Source organism: Bos taurus, chromosome 13 (genome assembly GCF_002263795.3).
Source record: "Bos taurus isolate L1 Dominette 01449 registration number 42190680 breed Hereford chromosome 13, ARS-UCD2.0, whole genome shotgun sequence".
In the NCBI taxonomy this organism is placed as follows: Eukaryota; Metazoa; Chordata; class Mammalia; order Artiodactyla; family Bovidae; genus Bos; species Bos taurus.
The window spans coordinates 36,831,429-36,857,995 of NC_037340.1; the positions used below are offsets into that span (position 1 = coordinate 36,831,429).

Below are 26,567 nucleotides of genomic sequence, written 5' to 3' on the forward strand. Positions count from 1 at the left end.
TGGAGCTTACCCAGGCAATAACTGACTCTGAAGAAGTTTTTCAAAGAAGGGCAGATGGGGGCTGTACCTGGTTTCAATATTTCCTATTGGTTATGCAAGTATATTTAAAAAATATTTTTTTCTGGATTATAAGAGTGAAATGATGGGGTTTTTTCAGATAACAATACAGAATGCAATGCAAGTAGAGTTTGAGACTGTACTGAGTGATTGGACGTTAATGCTCCCTTCACTTAACTGAAGTGAAGTAAAGTGAAAGTCGCTCAGTCATGTCCGACTCTTTGCAACCCCATGGCCTGTACAGTCCATGGAATTCTCCAGGCCAGAATACTGGAGTGGGTAGCCTTTCCCTTCTCCAGGGGATCTTTCCAACCCAGCGAGAGAGAACCCAGGACTCCCACGTTGCAGGTGGATTCTTTACCAGTTGAGCCACAAGGGAAGCCCAACAATACTGGAGTGGGTAGCCCATCCCTTCTCCAGCGGATCTTCCTGACCCAGGAATTGAATCAGGGTCTCCTGCATTGCAGGGAGATTCTTTACCAACTGAGCTATCAGGGAAGCCATACACTTATAGTAGACGTTCCAAATTCCTGTCGTATAGCCATGTATCATTTGGTGAAATCTGCTATATTGCAAGATTTTGCCTCTGTGTTGACATAGCCTTTGCTTAATATTGAATGCGTCTGCTGAGATATGTGTGCAGTTATCAACTGCAAGGCTTATGGCTACTGTTAAATTTTCAACAAAATCTCAAATTGGTCCTGCATTCTTCTTTTTTTATTTTGGACATTCTGGGTCTTTGTTGCTGTGCATGGGCTTTCTCTAGTTGCGGTGAGCAGGAGCTATTTTCTATTTGTGGTGCACAGGCTTCTCTTCACAGTGGTTTCTCTTGTTTGAGAGCACAGGCTCTAGCGTACTCTGGCTTCAGTAGTTGCCATGCATGGTCTTAGTTGCCTTGAGGCAAGTGGGATCTTGCTGGACCAGGGATTGAACCCATGTCCCCTGTATTGGCAGGCAGATTTCTTAACCGCTGGACCACCAGGGAAGTCCTCTTCAAACAGGAAAAGGAGTACGTCAAGGCTGTATATTGTCACCCTGCTTATTTAACTTATATGCAAAGTACATCATGAGAAACGCTGGGCTGGAAGAAGCACAAGCTGGAATCAAGATTGCCAGGAGAAATATCAATAACCTCAGATATGCAGATGACACCATCCTTATGACAGAAAGTGAAGAGGAACTAAAAAGCCTCTTGATGAAAGTGAAAGAGGAGAGTGAAAAAGTTGGCTTAAAGCTCAACATTCAGAAAACTAAGGTCATGGCATCTGGTCCCATCACTTCATGGGAAATAGATGGGAAACAGTGGGAACAGTGTCAGACTTTTTTTTTCGGGGCTCCAAAATCACTGCAGATGGTAATTGCAGCCATGAAATTAAAAGACAATTACTCTTGGAAGGAAAGTTATGACCAACCTAGATAGCATATTCAAAAGCAGAGACATTACTTTGCCAACAAAGGTCCGTCTAGTCAAGGCTATGGTTTTTCCAGTGGTCATGTATGGATGTGAAGGTTGGACTGTGAAGAAGGCTGAGCACCGAAGAATTGCTGCTTTTGAACTGTGGTGTTGGAGAAGACTCTTGAGAGTCCCTTGGATTGCAAGGAGATCCAACCAGTCCATTCTAAAGGAGATCAGTCCTGGGTGTTCTTTGGAAGGACTGACGCTAAAGCTGAAACTCCAATATTTTGGCCGCCTCATGCGAAGAGTTGACTCATTGGAAAAGATTGATGCAGGGAGGGATTGGGGGCAGGAGGAGAAGGGGATGACAGAGCTGGATGGCATCACCGACTTGATGGACATGAGTTTGGGTGAACTCCAGGAGTTGGTGATGGACAGGGAGGCCTGGCATGCTTCAATTTATGGGGTTGCAAAGTCAGACACGACTGAGTGACTGAACTGAGAACTAACTACATGATGTAAAAATGAGGTGTTCAGTATTTTAGTAGAGTGACTGCTGCTACTGCTGCTGCTGCTAAGTCACTTCAGTCGTGTCCAACTCTATGCCCATAGACGGCAGCCCACCAGCCTCCTCCGTCCCTGGGATTCTCAAGGCAAGAACACTGGAGTGGGTTGCCATTTCCTTCTCCAATGCATGAAAGTGAAAAGTGAAAGGGAAGTCGCTCAGTTGTATCTGACTCTTAGCGACCCCATGGACTGTAGCCCACCAGGCTTGTCCGTCCATGGGATTTTCCAGGCCAGAGTACTGGAGTGGGGTGCCATCTGAGTATAAGTTAATTCTGTGCATTCAAAGGTAGACAGATACCAGAATATCCCAGTGGGTTTACCATAATGATTGCTCTACCAATATGAATGTAAACACTTCAGTTAGAGTAGAATAAAAATGATTTAGTTTTTCTTCCAGCTTCTAGATATTTGGTTCTGTAAGCTTTCCTTATAAAATACAGTGTTTTTTAAAGCTCTGAATTTGACATTAAAATGCTGTTGCAGCACCTGTCCTTGGTAAGGAGGCTTGTTGCATGTAAAATAGAATTTCAAGAGAATTTAAATGATAACCTGAAGGAATCCATAGAAAGTTAAAGGTGGCAAATTTGAACTGGTGTTTTTACCTTCAGTGAAACAGAGGGCCTTTGCATCAATTAATTGGGAAAAACCTTGCGAAATGATACTTATGTAGATTTGTTCACCACCTATCATCTGCTGTTTGCATAACTTAACACAGGAAGATATTAAACACCCCTGACTATATACAGCCATTAAGGCTGTACTATAAATTTCTGATAATAAAACATTGGCAGAGTAAATGTGTTAGTAGATTGGGTGCCAGTTAGACTTCTGAAATCAGTTTAGAAAGAACCTGTTAGACACCAGCAAACCTTTATGGAAAATCTCCTGGTGTATGATTAATATACTCTGGTAGGAACTATGAATATGTAAAACATAAAGAAAAATGTGACTCCTATATATGAAAAGCTGGTCAATCCCACCATGACATTTAAAGGTTCCTATTTTTATATGTTAGAATTGTAAGTGTGTTGATTTTTTAAAATAAGAAGTCCACTGCATTTTAATAAAAATATGAAGAGTTTCATAAGAATTGGATTTTACACTATGTGGTACAATGTGTTGGTTGTATTAAGAGTTAAGGTCAGTTAAGATTTAAGATTAGCCTCTGAATTATATGGTGTTTAGTAGAGAAAGTAACAAAAAATTTCTGGAGTTGGATTCTTTTAAGCATAAGTGACATGGCATAGGGGAAGTTGCAGGCTGTCCTATGTGTGAGAGGAGCAGAGAAGGACATTAAGCACCCATCCGTGATTGCTGAAGAAGTGGTGGTCAAGGGCAGAAGGTAGGTTGGTACCAATCGTAAAGGAGATGGATTAATACTTGTGTAGGAGAGTGTGGACAGTAAGTCGCAGATTTTAATTTTCAGAGCTGGCAAGGATGTCAGGAACCATGTAATTCTGAAAAGTTGAATGACTTATCTAAACTCACACAGCCTGTTTTTGGCAAAGTCAAAAGAGGAAACCCGGCTCTTTCTGTTACACCACAGTTGGAGGATGACAGGACATGAATGAGGATTTGAAGATGTTAAGTAATTAAATCCTAACAGTGCATCATCACTTGAATTTGATGGCGGTTGTTAAGATCCATTCACGTGGGCAGAAGGAAAGATAAGGAAGTTCAAAAAATAATGTTCTAAATGTTCCAGTTAGTACTGACGAGGACATGGACGAACATTTTGGCCATGACCTGGAGAACAGAGAGAGGTTTGAGAAAACATTGGCCAGGCATTTCATGCCTCCATTGTGCAGGTTCCCCCGTGTGTCACGTTCAGTCTCTTCACTTCCTTCTGTGTGTGTAGGGGACAAAGGTTATTCATTCCTAGCACTTAACACCGTGGCATACAGGACCTTCTCAGTGTGTATTTGTTGAACGAATAGCCCCAGAAGTTTTCTGTTTGTAGAGGTTGGAGGAGATGGAGAATTTGAAGTCGGGCTAAAACCATAGTAATAATAGCACAGTTTGGCAGGAAGAGTGGTCGGTGGAGTCTAAGGCTTCTGAAATGCCATGGTGAGGTATTACACCACTGCTCATAAATTTGAGGACAATCATCATTGCTTAAGATACAAAGACAGGTTAACATTGAACATATGTATATTATATATGAATTGAATATATATATTATGTATGATATGGTTTGTGTGTATACACACTGGGATAGACTACCCTATTTTACCCATGGGGGGAAAAAGAAAAATGAGTTAAATATATTTTTTTTAAGTAGGATTCACCACAGGTTCATTCAATAATTAAGGCTTGAGTAATGTGCAAAAAAAAAAAAAGAGTGTATTTATAGACTAAATGTTAAAAAAAAAGAAATTCCAGAGCAAGTATCACCACACAAACCATTAATATACTGTGGGATCATGTTATAGAAAAAATTGACAGAAAGACATAATCTTCTTCCCACATTTCATCCTTTTAAAGGCAAATATTGGCCTTTCAGGTTTTTAATATCTGTATATTTGGATAAGAACATGATATTTAAAAAGAAATGTCAAGTGTCATTTTAGCCTCTAGAAATTATGTCCAGCTCTTTGTAAAATTGTGTCCAGCTCTTTGCAACCCCATGGACTGTTGTCTGCCAGGCTCCTCTATCCAAGGGATTTTCCAGGCAAGAATACTGGAGTGGGTAACCATTCCCTTCTCAGGGGATCTTTCCGACCCCGGGATCGAACCCAGGTCTCCTGCATTGCAGGCAGATTCTTTACCATCTGAGCCACCAGGGAAGCCCTCCAGAAATCCAGCAGCACCTTAAACAAAAACAATGGGACTAACTGTGTTTTGCAGTATTCATTTCTTTGTCATCACCTATTTAGAAGCACTTAATTTTTAGCTTAAAGCTGGGTGTCATTTGGCTTTTTCTCTCTCTACTTGTCTGATTGCTCTATCTCTGCTTTGCCAGTTGCTACCTCCTTAATTGCTAGAGGTTTCCAGGGTTTGTTCCTTGACTCTCTTTTCATTCTACCTACTGTCACAACCTCAGCTCTCACTTCTGTGCATTTGACCCAGATCTGATCTTCCTTGCCCTTGAATCTCAGATGGCCTTTTTATTTTCTCACTGGCACATTTCACCTGTATGCTCTTCTGGTACCTCAAACTAAATGTTCCCAGACCAAACCCATCATTTCACCCTCAAACAATTCTTTCTTCCTCAGAATGGCACTGTCTTCTCTTCTTACATAAGTTTGATAACTCAAGGGCATCTCTAATTCTTCCCTCTTATTTACCTCCCATCATGTCTCTGTAATTTGATTTCTATTGTTCCAAGTCTGTACTGGAAACACACTTCCCCCCCATTATCCCTGACATATTCCTTCAAAGTCTAGCTTCATGAACTCTTGAGTCACATGAAAGTAACCCCTCCTTCTGTTTCATTGCTGTAACATTTTATTTTAATGCATCTTAAGCCCTTTATCACTTTCTTTCCTATATTAGAATTATTTTTTTGAATTATAGTTGATTTACAATGTATTAATTACTGCTGTACACCAAAGTGATTCCGTTACAGACATATATATGTGTTCTATTTATATATTATAGATATATATGTATTCCGTTATAGACATAAACATATATATTCCTTGATCCTGTTTTTATTTCATTGGTTCACTTGTGTCATTTTCTGGGTTCCACATATAAGTGATATCATATGGTATTTGTCTTTCTTTTTCTGACTTTCTTCACTTAGTTTGATTATCTCTGGGTCCATCCATGTGGTTGCAAATGGCATTTTTTCTTTTTTATGGCTGAGTAATATTCCATTGTGTATATGTACCATATCTTCCTTATCCATTTCTCTGTTGATGGACATTTAAGTTGCTTCCATGTCTTGGCAATGGTGAATAGATTTTAGAGTTATCTGTGTATTCTCCTACCTCTCTTACTAGCCTCAAAATTTTAGGGCAAAGTCCTTTAATATTTTTTTATTCCTAGGATATAGCTAGTGCTCAGTCTGTACAGTAAGGGCTTAGCACATTTGTTGAATGAATGAATGAACAGATATGAATTCCAGTACTGTTATGTCTGAGAATATGTAATAATCAGAGATTATGAGAGAGGCTTAGGTCCTTTCTGGGAAAGTAACTGTATGATGGATAATTTTTTATGTTGTGTTAACTGAGAAATAAAACCTTTTTAGGTGTCAAATTGGTTTGCTAATGCAAGACGTCGGCTTAAGAATACTGTTCGACAGCCAGATTTAAGCTGGGCCTTAAGAATAAAGTTATACAACAAGTATGTTCAAGGGAATGCTGAGCGGCTCAGTGTGAGCAGTGATGACTCCTGTTCTGAAGGTTTGTTAATATTTTTATCTTGCTTTCTTTACTCTGCCTCTGTAAGGAGTCATTCACCACAATTCCTATTTCTAAGGTTGATCCCACAAAACATAATGCTGTCATAATGGTTCTTTTTTATTGCACAGGATAACTTGACTTTTATAATACTATAAATGACCAACCAGATTACGGCTGTTTCCTCTTGTTCATAGATTTATCATGTGTCAGAATAATATTTTCTGTGAAGTTTATTAACATTAAAATACCAAAGGGAGAAATTACTTAGATTCCTGCTTTTCTTTGCCTAAAAATTAATCTTAAATATCAAAGATAACTTTACACACTTTAAATATTCTTCTTATATGTATATTTTAAATCATTAAATATAACAATTGGGTGTCTGGGGAAAAGTACATGTAAGAACTACCTAGTGGTATTTTCCTTCTTAGATGGAGAAAACCCTCCACGAAACCACATGAATGACGGAGGCTATAATAATCCAGTTCACCATCCCGTAATTAAAAGTGAGAGCTCAGTCATAAAGGCTGGAGTACGGCCAGAGTCACGAGCCAGTGAGGACTACGTATCGCCCCCCAAATACAAGAGCAGCTTGTTGAATCGTTACCTTAACGACTCTTTGAGACACGTCATGGTCACAAATGCGGCCATGATGGGAAAGACAAGGCAAAGAAACCATTCGGGATCTTTTAGTTCCAATGAGTTTGAGGAGGAGTTGGTATCTCCCTCGTCATCAGAAACGGAAGGCAACTTTGTCTACCGCACAGGTAAGTCTGTGCTTTTCGTGATAACCTTGTTTAAACAGAATGAAGGCTGCAGCAGAGGGCCTTCTTTCTACAGATGTCAAGACAGAATTTTTATAGCCTGCGCATCAGATTTGCACATGTGGCCCATAATTCGATTTGAAACCTTTCATTTTGTTCTTCATTAGCAGATACGCTTGTTAGCAGATGATGGTCTACAGGGAAGTTTTCATCCTCAATGAAGATCTTCAGTCTTAGCAATAAACCTACTTAGAGGAGATAAATGTTGGCTTTAAGAATAAATTATAATGGAGGAATGTCCCAGATCATAATTAGCCATGCAAATATTTTATATTCTATCTTTTCTCTTAAATTCTTTGATTGCTTATATTGATGGAAAATGAATATAAACTAGCATGGGTGGCGAGATGTTTGTGAAGGAAAAGTGGCTTAAATTGCTTTGGAAATCTTACTTTTATTTCTGAAAAGCACAAGTAGGGCTGATAAATAGCTTTGAAATCTTTACTTTTAGTTCAGAAAAAATGAATCAATTTCTACCTGTCCTCAGCTTTCAGATGGAGTGGCAAGCTTGGTAAAATTTTCTGTCTTGACTTCAATTCCCCCAAAGCTTTGCATGTAAAGAGTGTTTGAGCAAGTTTGCTTCAGGACAAAGGATTGTGTGTGTCCTACATCTGGTACGGGTAGAGTCCATGTCCTGAAAATGCCAGGCAGTGAGATTTAGAAATGTTACCCTGTGAATTAACTTCAGGAAGCATGGAGTTCAGCCGTATTATGTCACAGATAAGAAAGCCCAGACAAAGAACAGACTGCTAGTGACTCTTCTATAGATCAGCAGTGCAGCTGAGCCTGCACCAGAGGTCCGAGGAATGTAATTACTGCTAGACTGCTGTTACTGTTATTATTACACATGTTGTCACCAGTCACTAATTGAATATTTTTGATATACTAGGTTCTATGCTAAATACTATGCATGTACTACTACCCTTAGTCATTATAATATCAAGAACCTTGATATATAAACAATAGAGCTTTATAAAGACATTTAAAGTTGGTCTGCTGAATATATCCTTAAGGTTATTTAGTCATCTGATTTTCAAGTGTCTACAAATATGTACAAGATATACTATGAGGATTCAGAAGATGTCGCAATACATTTTTAATGACTTAATCTCATTTTCTGTTTGTATTTCCAATTCTGACGATTAAAACATCTCCAGACACTCAGAAATACATAGGCTTGTAAGTAATAATTGTGTCTAGAAAGAAGTAAAATATACAATAAAAGATAATTTAGCCAAAAACAAAAAAGTTCAAACTATCTGTTAATACCTAACTGATGTGGCCAGACCAGAACTTGTAATTCAGAATGTTTATTTTCAGAAAAAGGAAAAAAAAAAATCATGTCATTCAAGTACAGATAATTGAAAAAGGAATAAACAGAAAACAAAAAATGGTAAAATAAAGACTGAAAAACAGGTAAATAAATCAAGAGTTGGCTCTTCGAAGTCAGTAGTAAAAGAAATAAGCAAAAATTAACTCAAATTAAAGTTGGAAGTGAGAAAGAGGATATAGCAATCAACATATTTTTGATTAAAATAATATTTTTAAAAATTATTATAAAGTACTATACACAATCGCTTGACAGTATAGGTGTATGCAAATGTATGGATGAAGTGAATTGCTATTATCCACACAAATTGTTATTTCATAGTAAGAAAACTTTTAAATGACTGCTAATGCAGGAAAAATTATGGTTTTTAGTAAACTCAGTTCCCAAATGCTTGATAAAGCCATTGGATTTCTTTTTCAAACTTTAAAGAAATAATTAATTCCTATGCTTTGTATATGTTTCTGGAACATATAAAAACATGGGAAGTATCTCAATTTTTAAAAATGTAAATGTTTTCCTAACCTCAAACCAGATGAAGACAGCATAAAGTCAAAATTTTTATTTGTGGTACTGCTACTGACTATGAAACAATGTGGGAAATATTGATAATCATCTACTGTTAAGTGGAAAATTTTTAATTGAGGATGCCCTGAATATGACAAGTGTGTATGGACAAGACAAGAAAGATAAAAACAATAAAAATTACAGTTGAATGAGGTGGGGTAATTGAGATCTGTTCTTTAAAAATTTTTTTTCTTTTTCTCATAAATTTATGTTGCCCAGTAAAAATAAGGTCATGTGCCTGTGAAATTTCCCCAGCGTGTGTGGGTCTTCTGAAAATGCAAGCTCTTTTAAAAAGTGACAAAATTTAAAATCAGAGAGGGACTAACATCCTGTACAGGCGATGCTTTTCAAAGTGAAATAGCCTGGCCATTTATTTTTATTAAAGCATTCCAGATGCACTTGGTTCGGGTTATGGACTATTCATTTGCCAAATTCTATTTTTAAATAAAAACCTATCTTTTAGTTATGCAAGCAATGAGATCACAGCCTAGACACGTAAGCTTCTGGTTTCTCTTGCATGTGTATAAGCTTTAAAAGAACAGAATAAAATTGTAGAGTTTGTGGATGGAAAATGAAGCAAGAGCTGTTGGTCTAAGACTGGTCTACTAAATTTCATACCAAAACACCAAATGACCGTCTTCTGTGAAAACTGACAATGTTGCTGCAGTTGTCGCTGGGTTAGCAGTCTTGCATGAGTAGTAGAACAGGGAATTTCAATAAATACTTTCTGAGAAACTGCTTTGGTTTTCCCTGGCACACAGGCTTGTTCCGAATTTCTTCAGTTCTTTCTGATTATATCTTTTTTCCTCACCTTAACAGCAAATTTCTAAGACTGCTAAGAGATTGATCACCTTTAAATACAATTTATTGGTTTATCTGTGCTTAGAAATTGTATCCATTTCTTCCACCCATTTTTGTAAGACAGCTGCAATCTCATGATGCATTTCATTAAGTATAAGGAGGCAAAAAGCCAAGAGAAAGAAAGAGTTGGTTTTTGGAAGGGTAATCACTGAATTTCATTTCCCTTGTTAAATTCTAGGAGGGAGAAGTCTGGGAGATCATAAAGCAGTAATCCTAATTGAAGATATTACTAGACACCATCCAAGTAGATACAAACATTTAAGTTTTATGTAGATATTAAATATTTCTCTGTAATCTGCAATCTACCACATCATGTAGAAAGAAAAGATATTTTTTCAAGGGCATAGCAGGCTATCAATAAGTATTCTGACGGGTTCCCTGGTAGCTCTGCTGGTAAAGAACCCGCCTGCCAATGCAGAAGACAAAAGACATGCGGGTTAGATCCCTGGGTTGGAAACGTCCCCTGGAGAAAAAAGTGGCAACCCACTCCAGTATTCTTGCCTGGAAAATTCCATGGACAGAGGAACCTGGTGGGCAGTACAGTTCATGGGGCCGCAAAGAGTCAGACATGACTGAGCGCTCTCTCTCTCTCTCTCTCACACACACACACACATATACATGTATTCTGATAGCAGCAATCATAACATAGAATTGACCAGAATTATTAAGGTTATTCCTTCTAAATAGAATTAAGTAATATGCAAGAAAATCTAGTCAGTCGGTCTCATCTGTTCAATGAAATCATCTAAATTAAAATTACAGTCCTCTTCATCATGTTAGGTTAAGTGTTAGTCACTGCTGCTGCTGCGTCGCTTCAGTCGTGTCTGACTCTCTGCGACCCCAGAGACGGCAGCCCACCAGGCATCCCCTTCCCTGGGTTGCCATTTCCACCTCCAGTGCATGAAAGTGAAAAGTGAAAGTGAAGTCGCTCAGTCGTGTCCGACTCCTAGCGACCCCATGGACTGCAGTTTACCAGGCTCTTCCTCCATGGGATTTGCCAGGCAAGAGTACTAGAGTGGGTTGCCATTGCCTTCTCCGGTTAGCCACTCAGTCGTGTCCAATTCTTTGTAACCCCATGGACTGTAACCAGGCTCCTCTGTCCATGGAATTCTCCAGGCAAGGATACTGGAGCGGGTTGCCATTCCAATGGTAATTTTCAGATATTGGGTGGAGTAACTTCCCATTGCAAACTGTCCTCCAGGTCTCTAGTCCTTAGATGGGTCTGCTCTCAGAGACATCAGGATAAGGGCTGTAGCTTCATGCCCACCTCCATTCCTCTTGACTCAGTAGTTGAGTTTCTCAAAATGGAACCATCTATGAACATCTGTAGCATCTTCCAGAGGGCGTCCTCCATAGAGCCTTTCCTAACTTGGATTCGAGTTTAATTTACCCTCCAAACCAAGCCTGTTAAATCTCCTTCTTCAGTGAAGAAGAGAGGAGTCACTTCTAAGAAGTATGCTTGATGAGGGGAAGGACAGGCACTTCTTGAAATAAAATGTGTGAACCTACCTGCTCTGTTGCTGGCATGCAGACAGGTTCCTATCCTGCTATTCCTTTTCTCAGTTCACAAGTGATCAGCTTATAAATGGCTAGTACATGCTAATGATTACTCTCTGAGCCCCAGTACCTCCCCAGTATGTAATTCATAAATTTACTCTGCTCCCTAAAGCCTGAATGTTTCCACTTCATCTTACTAAACTGCCTGAAATCCCTCTTAATTATACACATCTGGTATAGCAAAAACATACTGGTGGAGAGAACTCTTTTCTGTATTAGTGTGAATTAACCAGATTAGCTTTCCCTCCACTTGATGAAGGTGAATATCCCTGAAGCAATGGAGATTTTGATGGAAAGAAGAAATAAATCATTTATTCCGTAAACCAGAGTCTTTGGGAGGAAATGTCCATTTGAATGGCCTGCAAAATGAGGGAACTAGGGATTTTGGTTACTGGGGAAAGACAAACGAAGCAGCAGAAAGTAAATCTGTGAGGACACAAGGCTAAATGCCATTTCCAAATTTTGTTCTTGGCTAACGATGACCCCAGTAGGTGGGGAGTGGGGGTGGTGGTGGAGATGTTATTTTTTCACTCTCTTCCTGCATACTCGTGTACTTTAGAAATTAAGCTGGTATTTTCCATAGTAAAACATAGGGATGCTCATGAGTTGACTAAACCATTGGATTAACCTGGGATTTAACTGTAATCTATATAGCATCGTTTCTTTGGAGAAATGGCAGTCTCCGTTCTCAACCACTGACTTCACAGTGCACTTCTGAGACACGTAGGAGGTATCCTTCAGGCATTCACGTCACTTATCAAAAACACTCCAGGCTCTCCAGAGTCCTGGGTTTTATGCTGGGCTGCTTGTCGAAAAAATCATAGCTTAAATGAAGCAGAGGGAAAGATTTAAAGAACTGCCTGCCAGATCTTTTTGAACACTGAATGACGACGCTTGATTTGTTTCATCAATTTCAGGTGTTTGGGGGGTAGCTTAAAAAAAGCCTCATGGGAGCTGAGAGAAGGCTTTACTCTTAAGGATGGTGTGGGTTTCTGTGTCCTTGCTATTTTCTCTGGAATTTTGTTGACCAGTAAATCGACTTTGGATACTTTCATCTTCTTTTATTTCCCTTTTTATGCTTGTCACTTCCTTGTTTTTAGTGAAAGATTAAGCTCAGCCCTGTTGGATGATTCCAGACATTCTTTTCCTGGCATGCAAATGACTGTTGATGTGCTCCAGCAGAGAATAATAAAACCCTCTGTCACCAGCCCAGTTAGTGACATTTAAAGGATACTTGAAAGGTTATCCAAATTTTTTTTTCTGTCTTGTGTCTTTTACTACAATAATACCTCACCTATCAGATACCATCTGGAAATGAGGTTTTCCACCGAAGTGAAATTTCCAGATAGAAATTTCAGGACTGATTTTTAAAAAGATAGAATTTTCTGTTCCTCTGGACATACAGGATGAGACACAGCCTGTGGGTTGTGTCTCAGCATCCCCACGTCTTCCCTAAACTCCTCCTCCTGTTGCTTTTTATATGCTTCCACACTAAACTTGCTCCTGACACCTTTGAACAGTGTCTTTCTGATAACCTTTTTATAAAGGGGTCTTTCCTAATTACTTATTCCAGAGCAGTAACCTTTGAAATGAGGCTTACAGAAATTCTGACCTTTGGTGAGGCTTGGGATAGAATTATAAAAATTTAAGCATGATATTATGAACACTGTAGATGTTTAAATATTTATCAGTGATGACAATGGCAAAACACATTCACTTGGATTATTTCTGAAGTAGCACATTAGCTTGACTTTTGAAAGTAAATTTTCTTCTTGCAAAATTTAAATGAAGCTGCTTAAAAGCCCTTAAATATTAAAGGGCTAAGAGATTCGTGGCAGACAAAAATAGAAAAAGAGAACAAGCTTTGGCATAAGCAGTTTGGCATAAGCTCCTTCAGGGGTTAGTTTTTCATTCACTTTTCTTTGTTTGTTATTTGGTATTGTCGACTAAAAAAATACATAGTCACAACCTGAATGTAGTGTTGTTTTATTTGCTGGGAATGTTTAGGACTCGAGCCCATTTCAGTAGCTCTGAGAAAACTGCTCCAAGGAGGCAGGAGGGACGACAGACTACATACACGTTTTCAACAAAGGGAACAGGCCATCTGAACATCAAAAATCAGGCATAAAGTTACGGAGCTTACTATGTATGCGAAGATGCAAGCCTCTGGGCTCACTGAATTCATTGCTTTCATATATGCACCTCATGTATCTGGATCAGTCCTGTTTCCTTCTTCACCATACTTCTTGCATTTCCCCAGCCCCTCAGCAATCACTGTGGTGCCTGGCAGCATCCGCTGGATCGCAGTTTTGGGAGGCCTCATTCACATTTGAAGGCCAGAAATTACTGATGTCTGTGACATTTCTCATTTATTGATATGGCAGGAGATATTTTCATTTCACAGTATCATGTGAGAGCCGGAAAAAGTCTATATGCAGATGTTAAGACTTAGCAACCCCATTCAACAGCCTGGTTTACAAACAAATTGAAAATGCATAGCAGCTTCATTGAGAAAATGTACACCTTTTTTAGGGCTGTGTTGGAGCTGTCTATTTTTTTGTCCTTTTATACGGTCGCAAAGAGTCGGACACGACTGAGCGACTGATCTGATCTGATCTGATATCGTTTTCTCCAAGTGGAGCCTTAGAATGATGGCAACATTGTTTTCAAATTTGTATGACTGTAGAGAGACGGCTTCCTGGAGTGCAGCTGTATGGTCTCTCTCCTTTTGTGCTGATACTCACCGATTTGTGTGTATTAAAAGCCCTCGAATGCCCTGAAATAGTATTTTATTCCTTTTTATTGTCCCCCTAGCACTTAATACAGTGTGTCTCACATATTTGCTCCGGAACTCTTTTCTTAAGTGAATGAGTTAGTGTTTTCATGATTTCATCTGTCTGCCTCTTAAATCACCAAAGACATTGTAACGTACGTATGTACATGTTGATCTGTGTCTGTGAACATGACAAGGGAAAGAAAATGGTCCCAAATATGTTTAAATGGATTTTAAAAATAGGCAAACGCAGAGAAAGTTAAAGCTCGTGGAAAAAACTAAACAGAATGAAGCTTAGAACTACGAGATGTTTAAGAGAGTTGAAACAAAAACTTAGAAAGTATAAAATGAAACCAATTTTCAAGTTAAAAGAGTGACTTTCAGGAAAATGTAAGGATGATAAGTGGAAAAGTTTAGCAGTTTAAAAAAATCCACTGAAGAATAAAAAAGTGTAGCAGACAGGCAAATAGAAAAGGAACTTTTATGGATTTGACTTCATTAAGTAATGGTATCTATTGTTTACTTATCTAGGTCGTCACATTGTGGGTGAGATTTAAGAAACACAGTGCAGATTTAGATCCAGTGATTTAAACTCTTCTGTCCCATTCACTGTCAGGGTTGACATGACTTCTTTGGCTTTTTAAGAATGACTGTTTTTAATCCTAAGGTGAAATTGGAGAAAGTCTATGTAGAAATTTTACATTTTCTCTGTCCTCCACATGTAAGACTATAGATCTCATACATTTTTACCTATTTTCCTGTTAAAAACAAGTTCATCAGCGTTACCTTTTGATTCTGTGGGGGTATCCCCTGTATTTTGGCAGGACTGTCTCCTGGCATTCCGTCTATGGTAATTGATTTTCTGACACTCTGTGCATTTCAGACTTGCAGTGGTCAGTCACACCTGGTGTCGTTTCATAGAAGTGCTGGTTCATGTCACTGCATTTAATACTGTGTCAGTGTTTCCATTAAGAGACTCTTTTCATTCCCTAGGGCTTCTAAATAAGTCATAAAAACTCAAGCCAAACTCAAAGCTGGCATAAAAGGACCTTTTTCCCCCTTCTTCTGTGTATAAGGAATATAAGTGCCTAACTCCTGCTAATTCTAAATTTAGTCAGGTTTGTAAACTCTTTACACACTGACAAGACCAAATAAGATCTGTTGACACCTCTCCAGCCTGGGACTGAGAAGGATGTCAAAAAGTTTTTACTGTCTGTGAAAATAACAAGACATTCTGTTTAATGAACATGGAAGTGGTTTCTTTTTTTTTTTTCTTTCTTTCTTTTTTGGTGAGTCACAGTTAGTTTTTCCCTTCTGCCTCCCGACTTTGTTTCTAAAATTAAACAGGTATTTTTCTATGTCAAAATTTGTCTTGTTGATGTAACAGAATTTTCACTCAGAATAAATACGTGTTTTCTTCTAGCCCAGAATTTGGGTACTTTTAAATTTTGTTCTTGTTTTCTATTAGACATTATATTATCTATAATTGTGGTTTTTGAGGAAGAAAAGTAATAATAATTTTGTTCACTTTGTTCAGTTTTTTTCACATTTGAATTGTTCATGGTTTTCAGTTTAAATGAAGGATGGCATGTTTAAATGGCAGCTGTGTAATGAACCTTTCTTTTCTTCGTTACCCAATTTGTCTTATTTTCATCTTACTAAAGAGGAAAATGGTCAAGGATTTTTATAAATTCAGCAGTGAACCTTAAAGGGTCTTCCAGTTCAATCCCTTAATTTGCAGATTAGGACATCGCTTTGGGTTCTACGCTGAGCACTGAGATGGCTGAGGTTTTGTATGCAGGTGGTCGCGTTGCTTGGAAATGTGATCCTGATGATTGGTACCGTACGTCTATGGCTTTTGGCTATTTCAATTAATTGAATTTTATTTTTAAAATCATGTCTTTAGTGTTGAACTTTTCAGAATTTAGGATAGATGGTTGTGCATTTTTAAAAAACTCATCTTTTTTAATAGCTTAGGTCTCTTATTGCTACCTTCCTTTCCCTGATTCTTTTTTTGTTTTTTTAATTTATTTATTTACTTTTGGCTGTATTGGGTCTTTGTTGCTGTGAGGGCTTTCTTGAGTTGTGGCAAGAGGGGGCTGTTCTTCGTCGAGGTGCACAGGCTTTTCTTTGCAGTGGGTTTTTTTCTGGAGCACAGGCTCTAGGCACACGGGCTTCAATCAGAAACTTGTCTGTTTTAATGGCTGCAGTGGAAAGGTCTTCACACGTGTTGGTAGATAGTAGACTGTAATAGACATCTGGTACCTAGGGTTTATGCTGTGTTGCTCCGAGAAGAGAAATGGTTTGTAGAAGATCTCTAGTGGTCCCTGCTGTGGGGCAGAAGTCTCTTGGTGGGTGGGTGGGTGGGTGTGTGTGGGTGGGTGTGGGTGTGTGTGTGTGTGTGTGTGTGTGTGTGTGTAGCAGTCATAGCAGTAGAATTAAACACAGTTCGGAAAACAAAGAGGCTTTTGAAAATGACCAGTGGTATCCTTCCTCTGTCATGGGTCTACCCTAAAGACCTCGCCTCGTTACCTGAAAGTGGTCTGAAACACATGGGAGAGATACCAACAATCCAGTTGGAGATGGTTTGGGAAGTTAGATTGGACTCAGCTTAGCAGTGACGTCACTCATTGGCTCCTCACAGTGTTGAGTCTTTTTTCCGTCAGGCCAGTAGGACGCTGAAGTGCAAAGATAACACTAAGGTGCTTTGGGGTCAGGTTCACCTGCAGCTTTCCCTCAGGTAAGACACTCCACTATGTGAGTGTGGGAAAAGCTGAATTGCAGTGTAGATATCACCAGGCCCCAGGTTTGGGCAGCACCTTGCTGTGTGGCCGGATGGCCCTGTCAGTTTGTGTGGCATCTTCCACAACCCCTGGGCTGCGATGGGGTTAGAGCAGCCTCTTGCCCACTGACTCAGTGCTTGGATAGAGGGACCACGATGGACATCTTTGACACAAAGACTGTGTTCCTTTTTGAGCACCATTGTATAAAGCAGTTCTGCCTTTGATTGAGCTTCTTTTAAATGAAGAGAATAACATTTTAAAACAGTGATGTTGAGAGGACTCATTTGGTGAGATAAAATTAAAATGGAAAAACAACGCAGATGAAAAGGAAACCTTTTTAAAGTGCTGAAAGTTGGAGACAACCATTCATAAAGTGGAATTTCCAAGAAACAGTTGCTCTCAAGCTCCCACACCATCGCCCCTGCATTTGAAATTGAGAACTGATGGTCCCTCTCTCGAGCCAGATGCAGGTTACGATGGACAGAGCTCTCAGTATGGCAGAGACACTGCAAGGAAGAAGACCCTGTTCTGCCAAGACTGTCATTATGACACTAAAATGTACCCTTTTGCTGAGGCCAAAATTCAGAGTCGCTGCTTCCAGTTTCTGCACTGATTTAGACAGCAGATGCGTAAAAGGCAGAGTGGTATTCAGGATCATTTGTCACATGGCTTTGGGGCAAGAGGGTGGCTGTCTGGCAAGAACAAGAATTCCTTAGATGTTACTGGGTCTTACATTTCTAAACGTAAACTCCCGACCAGAAGTCGCTTGGTGCCAAGTGCCTTTGCTGTGATGTCTTCGCCCAGCACAGAGCTAAATGGCTGCTTGAGAACCACCAGCCTTCCCTGGTTTGCAGCCGAGGCCGAATGTTATCATTGTTTTGCATCTTCCTTAATCGTCTTGGTTGCATTTCGTCTCACTGTATTTTTTCTTCCTTTTCTCCTCTCCGGGGCTGCTAAATGTCTCCAGCTGGATCAAGGAGTTTTTTCACAACTTTGTCAGTAGTGCAATTGGTTTTGTTGTGGTTTTTACTGTGTCTCCTGGGTTCCTTTACTTTAGACCTTTTCAGAAATTATGGCACCAATTCAGATTTACTCATGACCCATGGGACCTCCAATTTATCTAACCTGTGTACTTTTTTCTTCCAGGATTTTTTTTTTCCTTAAAATGTGCTTTAAAAAGTATAAACGTAAATCATCTGGAATAGTCATTCTCAACTATCTTGAAAGGTGTTTGAGTTCTATTTCATGGTTACTATGATTGAAGCAGTAAAACTTTTAGTTTATAGTTAGAATAACTTTTCTCTCATTAGGAAAATATAAAAAAAGCTCAACTTTATGATTTCATGACATATTACCAACCCCCAAATACCATTCCTAATCCCCACCCCCCTACACACACTTGGTGAAACGCTAATAGGAAACTCAGAGAAGAAGCAGAAAGGTAAATGATCTGTGTTTGACCTCACTCTCTCTGGTGCTTTAATTAAAACGATAGTATAAAGCTCCGGGTCGACGCCCAGTGGAAGCATGACCAGTTCAATGTATATTTTGCTGCTGCTAAGTCACTTCAGTCATGTCCGACTCTGTGCGACCCCAAAGACAGCAGCCCACCAGGCTCCCCTGTCCCTGGGATTCTCCAGACAAGAACACTGGAGTGGGTTGCCATTTCCTTCTCCAATGCATGAAAGTGAAAAGTGAAAGTGAAGTCGCTCAGTCATGTCTGACTCTTTGCGACCCCATGGACTGCAGCCTACCAGGCTCCTTCGTCCATGGGATTTTCTAGGCAAGAGTACTGGAGTGGGGTGCCATCGCCTTCTCCGAAATATCTGCTGCTTCATCTGTAGTTTGGAAAATGACTTTACTATGCCCCAAATTTCTCTCCAGCCTCCCTTCTTACCCGACCTGAAATCGGGTAGATTTAGCCAGAGAAAGTTATGGCATCGCCTTAGACATTAGGCTCTCCATATTCACCCAGAACTGCTAGCAATTGATAATGTGCTCCAAGGGCCTTGGTTCCTTTAGCTGTAAAATGAGGGCTTATGACAAGATAATCCATAAGTACCTTTTTGTTGTTGTTGTTTAGTCTCTCAGTCGTGTCCGCCTCTTTGCGGTCCCATGGACTGTAGCCTGCCAGGCTCCTCTGTCCATGGGATTTCCCAGGCAAGAATATTGGAGTGGGTTTCCATTTCCTTCTCCAGGGAATTACCTTATTACCCTTGATCATCTGAGATCCTGTGACATTTTTAGGGAGAGAAGGGAGCCCACAGTTTACTGAAAGTCATAGTTAAATACAGACCGTATTATCTCTGTTAGAAACAGAACCTAGGCTCTGAGCAACAAGGGGAACATCTCGCAGGAGTATTAGGGAGCCCAGCAGGGGTCAGCGCACCGGTGACAGGTAGACCATCTGCCCAGGTGCTGGGCCAGGAGGTAGGCGAGGGACCCTTGTTAAATCTGCAGGGGTTCTATCTGTGTCATTTTAGGAAGACTCCTAATTTTATAAAAGTTTGCTTCCGCAGTTACTTCTACTGCTTGTATTATTTTATTTGTACACTTATATGCTCATAATCAGGCTTCCCTGGGGGCTCAGTCGGTAAAGAATCTGCCTGTAGTGCAGGAGACCCAGGTTTGAAGATCCCTTGGAGAGGGGAATGGCAACCCACTCCAGTATTCTTGCCTGGATAATTTCTTGGACAGAGGAGCCTGGTGGGCTACAGTCTATGGGGTTGCAAAGAGTCAGGACTGAGCGACTAACACTTTCACTTTTATGTTTATAATCTACCTAAAGTGTTTTTATAAATGGTATGAGCTAAAGATCTGATTTTTTTCCCACATTAATAGCCAGTTGTCCTAGCAGGACACCCTGAGTGCATCCACTGCTCCTTACTGATTTGCGGTGCTTCCCTTATGTGTGTGTCTGTTTCTAGACTGTACTGCTGCTGCTGCTAGATCGCTTCAGTTGTGTCCAACTCTGTGCGACCCCAAAGACGGCAGCCCACCAGGCTCCCCTGTCCCTGGGATTCTCCAGGCAAGAACACTGGAGTGGGTTGCCATTTCCTTCTCCAATGCGTGAAAGCGAAAAGTGAAAGTGAAGTCGCTCGGTCGTGTCCGACTCTTAGCGACCCCATGGACTGCAGCCCACCAGGCTCCTCCGTCCATGGGATTTTCCGGGCAAGAGTACTGGAGTCTGGTTCCATCGCCTTCTCCGCTAGACTGTACTGAATACCGTCAAACCTAAAAGCTGCTCCTCTGTCAGTAGCACACTGCTTTCACGACTGTGGCTTTGCTGTACATGTTGACGTCTGGCAGGCTGTGTCTACTTTATGTTCACTTTTTTCAAAGTATTCTCGTCTAGACTATTGAATGTACTTTTCTAGTTGGACTTTGGAAGACGTTTGACAAGTTCTACTTAAAAAAATCCCATTGGAAATTAGGATAGCACAGAATTTAATATCTTTATTGTGTCAGGTCTTCCCACTCAGGCATATGGTTTATTTCTCTATTTATTATGAGCATCTTTCATGACGCTCAACACGTTTTTGTAGTTTTCCTTTACATAGGGTCTGCATATTTCTCATTAAGTTAATTATAGGATCTTTTGTTACTCTTATTGTTTCTATTGTGAATGACTTGTCCGTTACATTTTATAATAGTCATCACTAGATATCCTAAAAATCTGTTGGATTTTGTATATTTTTCTTATATCCAGTTGAATTGTCAAGACACACAAACATATATAACTTTCAGAGAGTAACAGTTTCAGGTTTTTATTTCCTCCCAGCTTTCCCTTTCTTCCATCTTCCAGGTATTGCATCACACTGACCAAGTTTTCTAAAACAGTGTTGAGTAATAGCAGTGATGACAGACACTAAAGGGAATTTTCCTTATATTTTACCTTCAAGTATAATTTTCACAGCAAGCTTCTGATATGATCACTTTGTCATGTTAAGGGATTCTCTTTCCATTCCTAGATTATTTGATAAGGAATCCCCTGCCCATGTAACTAAACAGGTTGCTCCTTTTATAAAATGCTTTTCCACATTTTTTAAGAGCATCATCTAGTTGTCCACCTTTAATCTATTTAAATTTCTTAGAGTTCAAATGGCCTTGAATTCTTAGGAAAAGTTCTGTTCCATCAAGATATGTTGTTCTTTTAAAGAGATTTCTGGATTTAGTTTATTAGCGTTTTACTTAGTAATTTTATATCAAAATTCTCAAGTGGGGTTTGTCTGTAATTTTATCTTTTTCTAACGCTCTCCTTGAACAGTTTTGAGGTTAGAGTCACACTGATATTGTGGAATGAGCTGGAAAGTATTTCATCTTTTTTCTACTCCAAAAAGTTAAAATGAAGCATGGATTAGCTCTTTCTGGTACCTTGAGGGTTTGAAGGAATTCACCTGTGAAATGATCTTGGCCTGGTATTCTTGGTCCTCTCCTTTTCCTCTCACATTTTTCATCTTTCTTCTTTATTTTATGAACAGTTTCCTCAGCTTTTTCCTCCCGGTCACTAACATAACCTTCACCTTTACCACTTCCAGTTTATTAATCAACCTATTGCAGTTCTCATTGTAGTATCTCATTTTTGTTTTCCAAGAACATCTTTTTTTCTTATTACTCCTTCTTCACAGCAGCCATGATCCCACGTTGATCAGAAGTTGCCAGGGTCTCTGCTCTGCCTGTCTCTATGGCCTTCATGCCAGGCACCCTCTTTACAGAGGTTTCCTGCTTTGTGTAAGGACTTCCCTGATGCCTCAGTAGGTAAAGAATCCACTTGCAATGCAGCAGACACAGGAAACGTGGGTTCGATCCCTAGGTCAGGAAGGTCCCCTGGAGAAGGAAATGGCAACCCACTCCAGTATTCTTGCCTGGGAAACTCCATGGACAGAGGAACCTGGCGGGCTACAGGCCATGGGGTCGTGAAAGAATTGACACGACTGAGTGACTAAACAACAATTACCTTGTGTAAAGAACATTTGCAGAAGCTGTGTCCTGGGCCGGATGAACCAGAGGCATATCCCCCCGCCCTGCACCCCCACCCCAGACTCGGGAAGGCAGCATGGCCTAGCTCTTCCCTTAGCTGTCCTTTGACTGGTAACCCTCAGGAGCCCTGACCCACTTACTCTGTGACTTGGAATATCTTCTATGCCCTGCTGGGAGCAGCAGCTCATGCTCCGCCACGGTCTTGCCCTCCACATGGTTTGAGTTGTGGTTCTGTTTGAATTTCCCCACCCACTAGATGCCACATGCATTTCATCTTCCATGAATTTCTCAACTCTTCTGATTTGGCGATGGTACCCTTTATTGTTTTTGAGGACTGCTAGGCATTCATTTGGTTTTAAATTTACAGTCTGTGATTTTAATGGGGTTTTGAGAGAGAAGTAAATCAAGCTTAGTCAGTATACCATCTTAAAGGGAACTCTAGCACAGACTTCCAGTAAATGATTTTATCATAAGAGATGTTTCCTTTGTTTCTGTTTTACTGGGAATTTGCATACATTCAGAATTAGGCATCAATTCTGAAAATCAAAGGAAATTGTGTGCAGAGTGGAATGTGGGAACTCCTGGAAAATTCCTGATGGATTTCATGTACAAAAACATGACATGTTATGATGGGAAAGACTTTCCATCAACTATTTTTTGAAATAAAGCACTAAATACAATGTGGTTTTTTAAAAAGGCCTCTAATTATAACACTATGATATAGTGGTACTTGACGGTCATGCACCTAATAAATACTGCACTTTTGAAATGTGATTAGAACCCAAATCAATACCATTTTACTCTGAAGTCTCTGAAGTGAAGCATGTGGCAGGACATGCTGAAACTAACTTTTCTTTTTGTCCTTCCAGTGGAAAACTTAAGTTCTTTGTTTGAGCGAGTACTGTTGGGAATTTTTAAGTAAAAACAGGAAGCTAAGAATTCCATTCATTTTTGCCAATCTTTCCTTCTAGCAAAGTATCAATGGAGCATTAAATTTGCTTTATATTATTTTTCCCCTCTCATACTTCAGTTACTTTAATGATTTTTAGCTAGTGGTACAAATGTATTTAATTAAAATTATTTATCAAAATAAAGTAATGACATGGGAAGTGAAGTGAAGTGAAGTTGCTCAGTTGTGTCCGACTCTTTGTGACCCTGTGGACTGTGGCCCACCAGGCTCCTCCATCCATGGGATTCTCCAGGCAAGAATACTGGAGTGGGTTGCCATTTCCTTCTCCAGGGGATCTTCCTGACCCAGGGATCGAACCCAGATGTCCCGCATTGCAGGCAGACGCTTTAACCTCTGAGCTACCAGGGAAGCCCCTAAAAATACATTAAAAAAGTACATATTGAAATTTAAATGTTCAAGTTATTTGAATAATGTCTAAATATCTTGTCTTTCCTCTAACATCTTTCTTTCCTTTCTTCTTTCTTTTTTCTCTTATTTCTTCTTCCATCTTTCCTTCCTTCCTCCTGCTATTCTCCCTGTCTCCCTGCTTCCGTCTCTTTTCTTCTCTCTGTTTTAACAGTGAAGTCCCTTGTCTTTGCTCAGGGCTCTGCTGTCCAGATTCTTTCCCGGTTTGTTCAACTGTGGCTCAGTTGATGGATATTTCACCATATTTCTGTCTCTGGGCAGCGGTAGACTGACCACAGAATACTTTTCTATGAGGTTTCTTTCTTCCCTTAAGGATATGCTTGATTGTCCAGCTGTCAGCATGTGGACACTGTGCTGATTAAACACTAATGAGTTCAAAATGGGCCGCTGTTGCCAATATCATTCTGAGAGCAGCACCATCTCTTGCTGGAATGTCTAACGTTCCCAGAGTCCCTTGCTCATGATCTGTTCGGTGTCTGTTTTCCTGGGGGAAGAGGAGTTCTTTCCCTGAACGATGTACTGATGCTTTGGCACATCCACAGAAGTACTAGAATCCTCCCAGTGAGGATGAGGTTAAGAGCACCACGTGGTTTCTCTTCAATGACCCTGCACACCCTCTGCTAGAGATGCTACATGAGCAGGTACAGATCCAAGCAGTTATTTTCAGAAAGTGTTAAGTGAGGCCCCTGAAACTAAGACAGACAGAGAAATGTCAGAAGACTAGCCTGAAATCACAGCACATCCATTGGCAGAAATGGCAGCTTCTGTGTCACGGTTAGGGATGGAGTGTGCTGTTTTTTAGTTAAATAACCATCACAGGTTCAAAAGTGATGACTGTGGTTGTAAATCATATGCTTATATTTTGGTAAGGCGATGGCACCCCCCCCTCCAGTACTCTTGCCTGGAAAATCCCGTGGACGGAGGGGCTTGGTGGGCTGCAGTCCATGGGGTCGCTAAGAGTCGGACACGACTGAGCGACTTCACTTTATTTTTTCACTTTCATGCATTGGAGAAGGAAATGGCAACTCACTCCAGTGTTCTTGCCTGGAGAATCCCAGGGACGGGGGAGCCTGGTGGGCTGCCATCTCTGGGGTCGCACAGAGTCCGACACGACTGACGCGACTTAGCAGCAGCAGCAGCAGCATTGCTGCTTAACAAGCTTAGCAACTTAAAACAAATATTATTATAAATTATTATATAATAAATATTATTATATATTATTTCAGTGGACAGTCTGATGCAGCATGGCTGAATGCTCTGCTCAGAGTCTCACTAGGCTGACATCAAGGTTTTGGTCATACTGGATTCTTACCTGGTGGCTCTGGGGAAGAACCTACTCAAGCTTATTTAGGCAGCTGGCAGAATTCATTTCCCTCTGGCTGTAGGACTGAGGTCCTGCCCCTCACATCTCAGCCTCTAGAAGCTGCACCATTCCTTCTCTCCGGTCCTTGTATTTTCAAACCAGCAACAGTATGCCCAATCCTCCAAAAGCTTGAATTGCTCTGCCTCTGCTCTGTGGCCCCAACCAGGAAAAAGCTCTGAGTTTAAGGGGCTCGTGTGATTACATTGAGCCCACCCTTCATTTAACATCAGCTGATGGGTAATCTTAGTTCCATCTGCAAAGTCACTTTTAATGAATAACATAGCACATTCACAGATGTGACACTAAAGGGGAAAGTTATGGGGGGCAGAATTCTGCTTATCCCAGCAGAGATCACATAGCAGGGGGATTTGAATGAGGTTTTGCCTCTTCAACCTCAAATGTTTGGACAACAAGCGTCATCGTTAGTGTGATCCGTTAATTATAAAGTATAAGAAAGATATTGCTGTAAATGCTTTGGGTATGGATAATCTGTAAACTGAGTAATCAAATCTTGTCTAAGTAAATTAGTTAAAATTTACATAATTATTTACATATAAGCACAAAGAAACACGCATATGTATTCTCTTTATACCTTCGGTTAGTCTTGCTTCCCTGAAGGGTACATACCTCTTATCTATAACATGCAGACAGGCATCAGACAATTGACAGGGTGTGTCTAAGGCTGATGGCTGGAGAGTTCCCTATGGTCTGCACTTACTGAGAATAGCTGCAGTTTACTGAGCACTCACTCTGTGCCTGCATTGTGCTCCACCTGCATGTGTTACTTTAGTCCCTGGAGTGATTCTATGATACATGTGTTACAATCCTTATTTTGAGGATGAGAGAACACAAAACTTGCTGTTGTTAAGTCATTCAGTTGTGTCTGACTCTGTGACCCCACGCCAGGCTTCCCTGTCCTTCACCATCGTAGCTTGCTCAAACTCATGTCCATTGAGTCGGTGATGATGTCCAACCATCTCATCCTCTGTCACTCCCTTCTCCTCTTGCCCTCAATCTCCCCAGCATCGGGGTCTTTTCCAGTGAGTCAGCTCTTAGAATCAGGTGGCCAAAGTATTGGAGCTTTAGCTTCAGCATCAGTCCTTCCAATGAATATTCAAGGTTGGTTCCCTTTAGGATGGACTGGTTGGATCTCCTTGCAGTCCAAGGGACTTTCAAGAATCTTTTCCAACATCACAGTTCAGAAAGCATCAGTTCTTTGGCACTCAGCCTTCTTTATGGTCCAACTCTCACATCCTTACATGACTACTGGAAGCACCATGCCTTAAGCTACAGAGTCCAAAAACAATCACAGAACAAAGTTGATGGGGTAGAGGGAGATGTTACCTTGAAAGGAGCAGAGCATCAGTTGAGAAAATAAGCAGACTGCAACCAGATTCCTTCCTGTAGCATCCTGAGTGGCCCAAAAGAGCCGAGGGCATGAAGTGGGAAGCCCTTGCCTGGAGCCTGGGGTCTAAGCATTTACTTACTGCTCCTGCTGGTGCACTTGACTTAGAGCTTCTATTTTAGGCCACTCTGTATCAATCCACAGAGTATAATAAACTTGTGCCTTGAATTTTTAGATAGATACATTCTAAAAATATTAGATTTAAATTAAATCAGATTTTAAGGCCAGCACAGATACTTGGTATTTTAAAACAATCCGGCAGTGAATCCTTTTGTTGTATGAACAATGTAACTCAACTTCTGTGTTTTATAAATTTAGGTTCTACTAGGGTTTTCTGAAATTTAAAGTTAGACAACACTATCAACTGCCTTTTATTAGTT

At 40.2% G+C, this 26,567-nt stretch overlaps 1 protein-coding gene across 8 annotated transcripts in view; it reads left to right on the forward strand.

The window, feature by feature from the left end:
• The window catches only part of MKX (mohawk homeobox), a 71,470-nt gene that overhangs the window by 8,200 nt on the left and 36,703 nt on the right, over nucleotides 1-26,567 (forward strand). For 6 of the 8 annotated variants that reach the window (NM_001192534.1, XM_005214349.5, XM_005214350.5 and 3 more), the window contains exons 4-5: nucleotides 6,219-6,372; nucleotides 6,804-7,139. In NM_001192534.1, coding sequence (NP_001179463.1) covers nucleotides 6,219-6,372; nucleotides 6,804-7,139 — 490 coding nt within the window. Of the gene's footprint in view, nucleotides 1-6,218; nucleotides 6,373-6,803; nucleotides 7,140-7,303; nucleotides 9,240-26,567 lie in introns of those variants that run through there. The other 2 variants (XM_005214351.5, XM_025000611.2) reach the window with 2 other exon arrangements.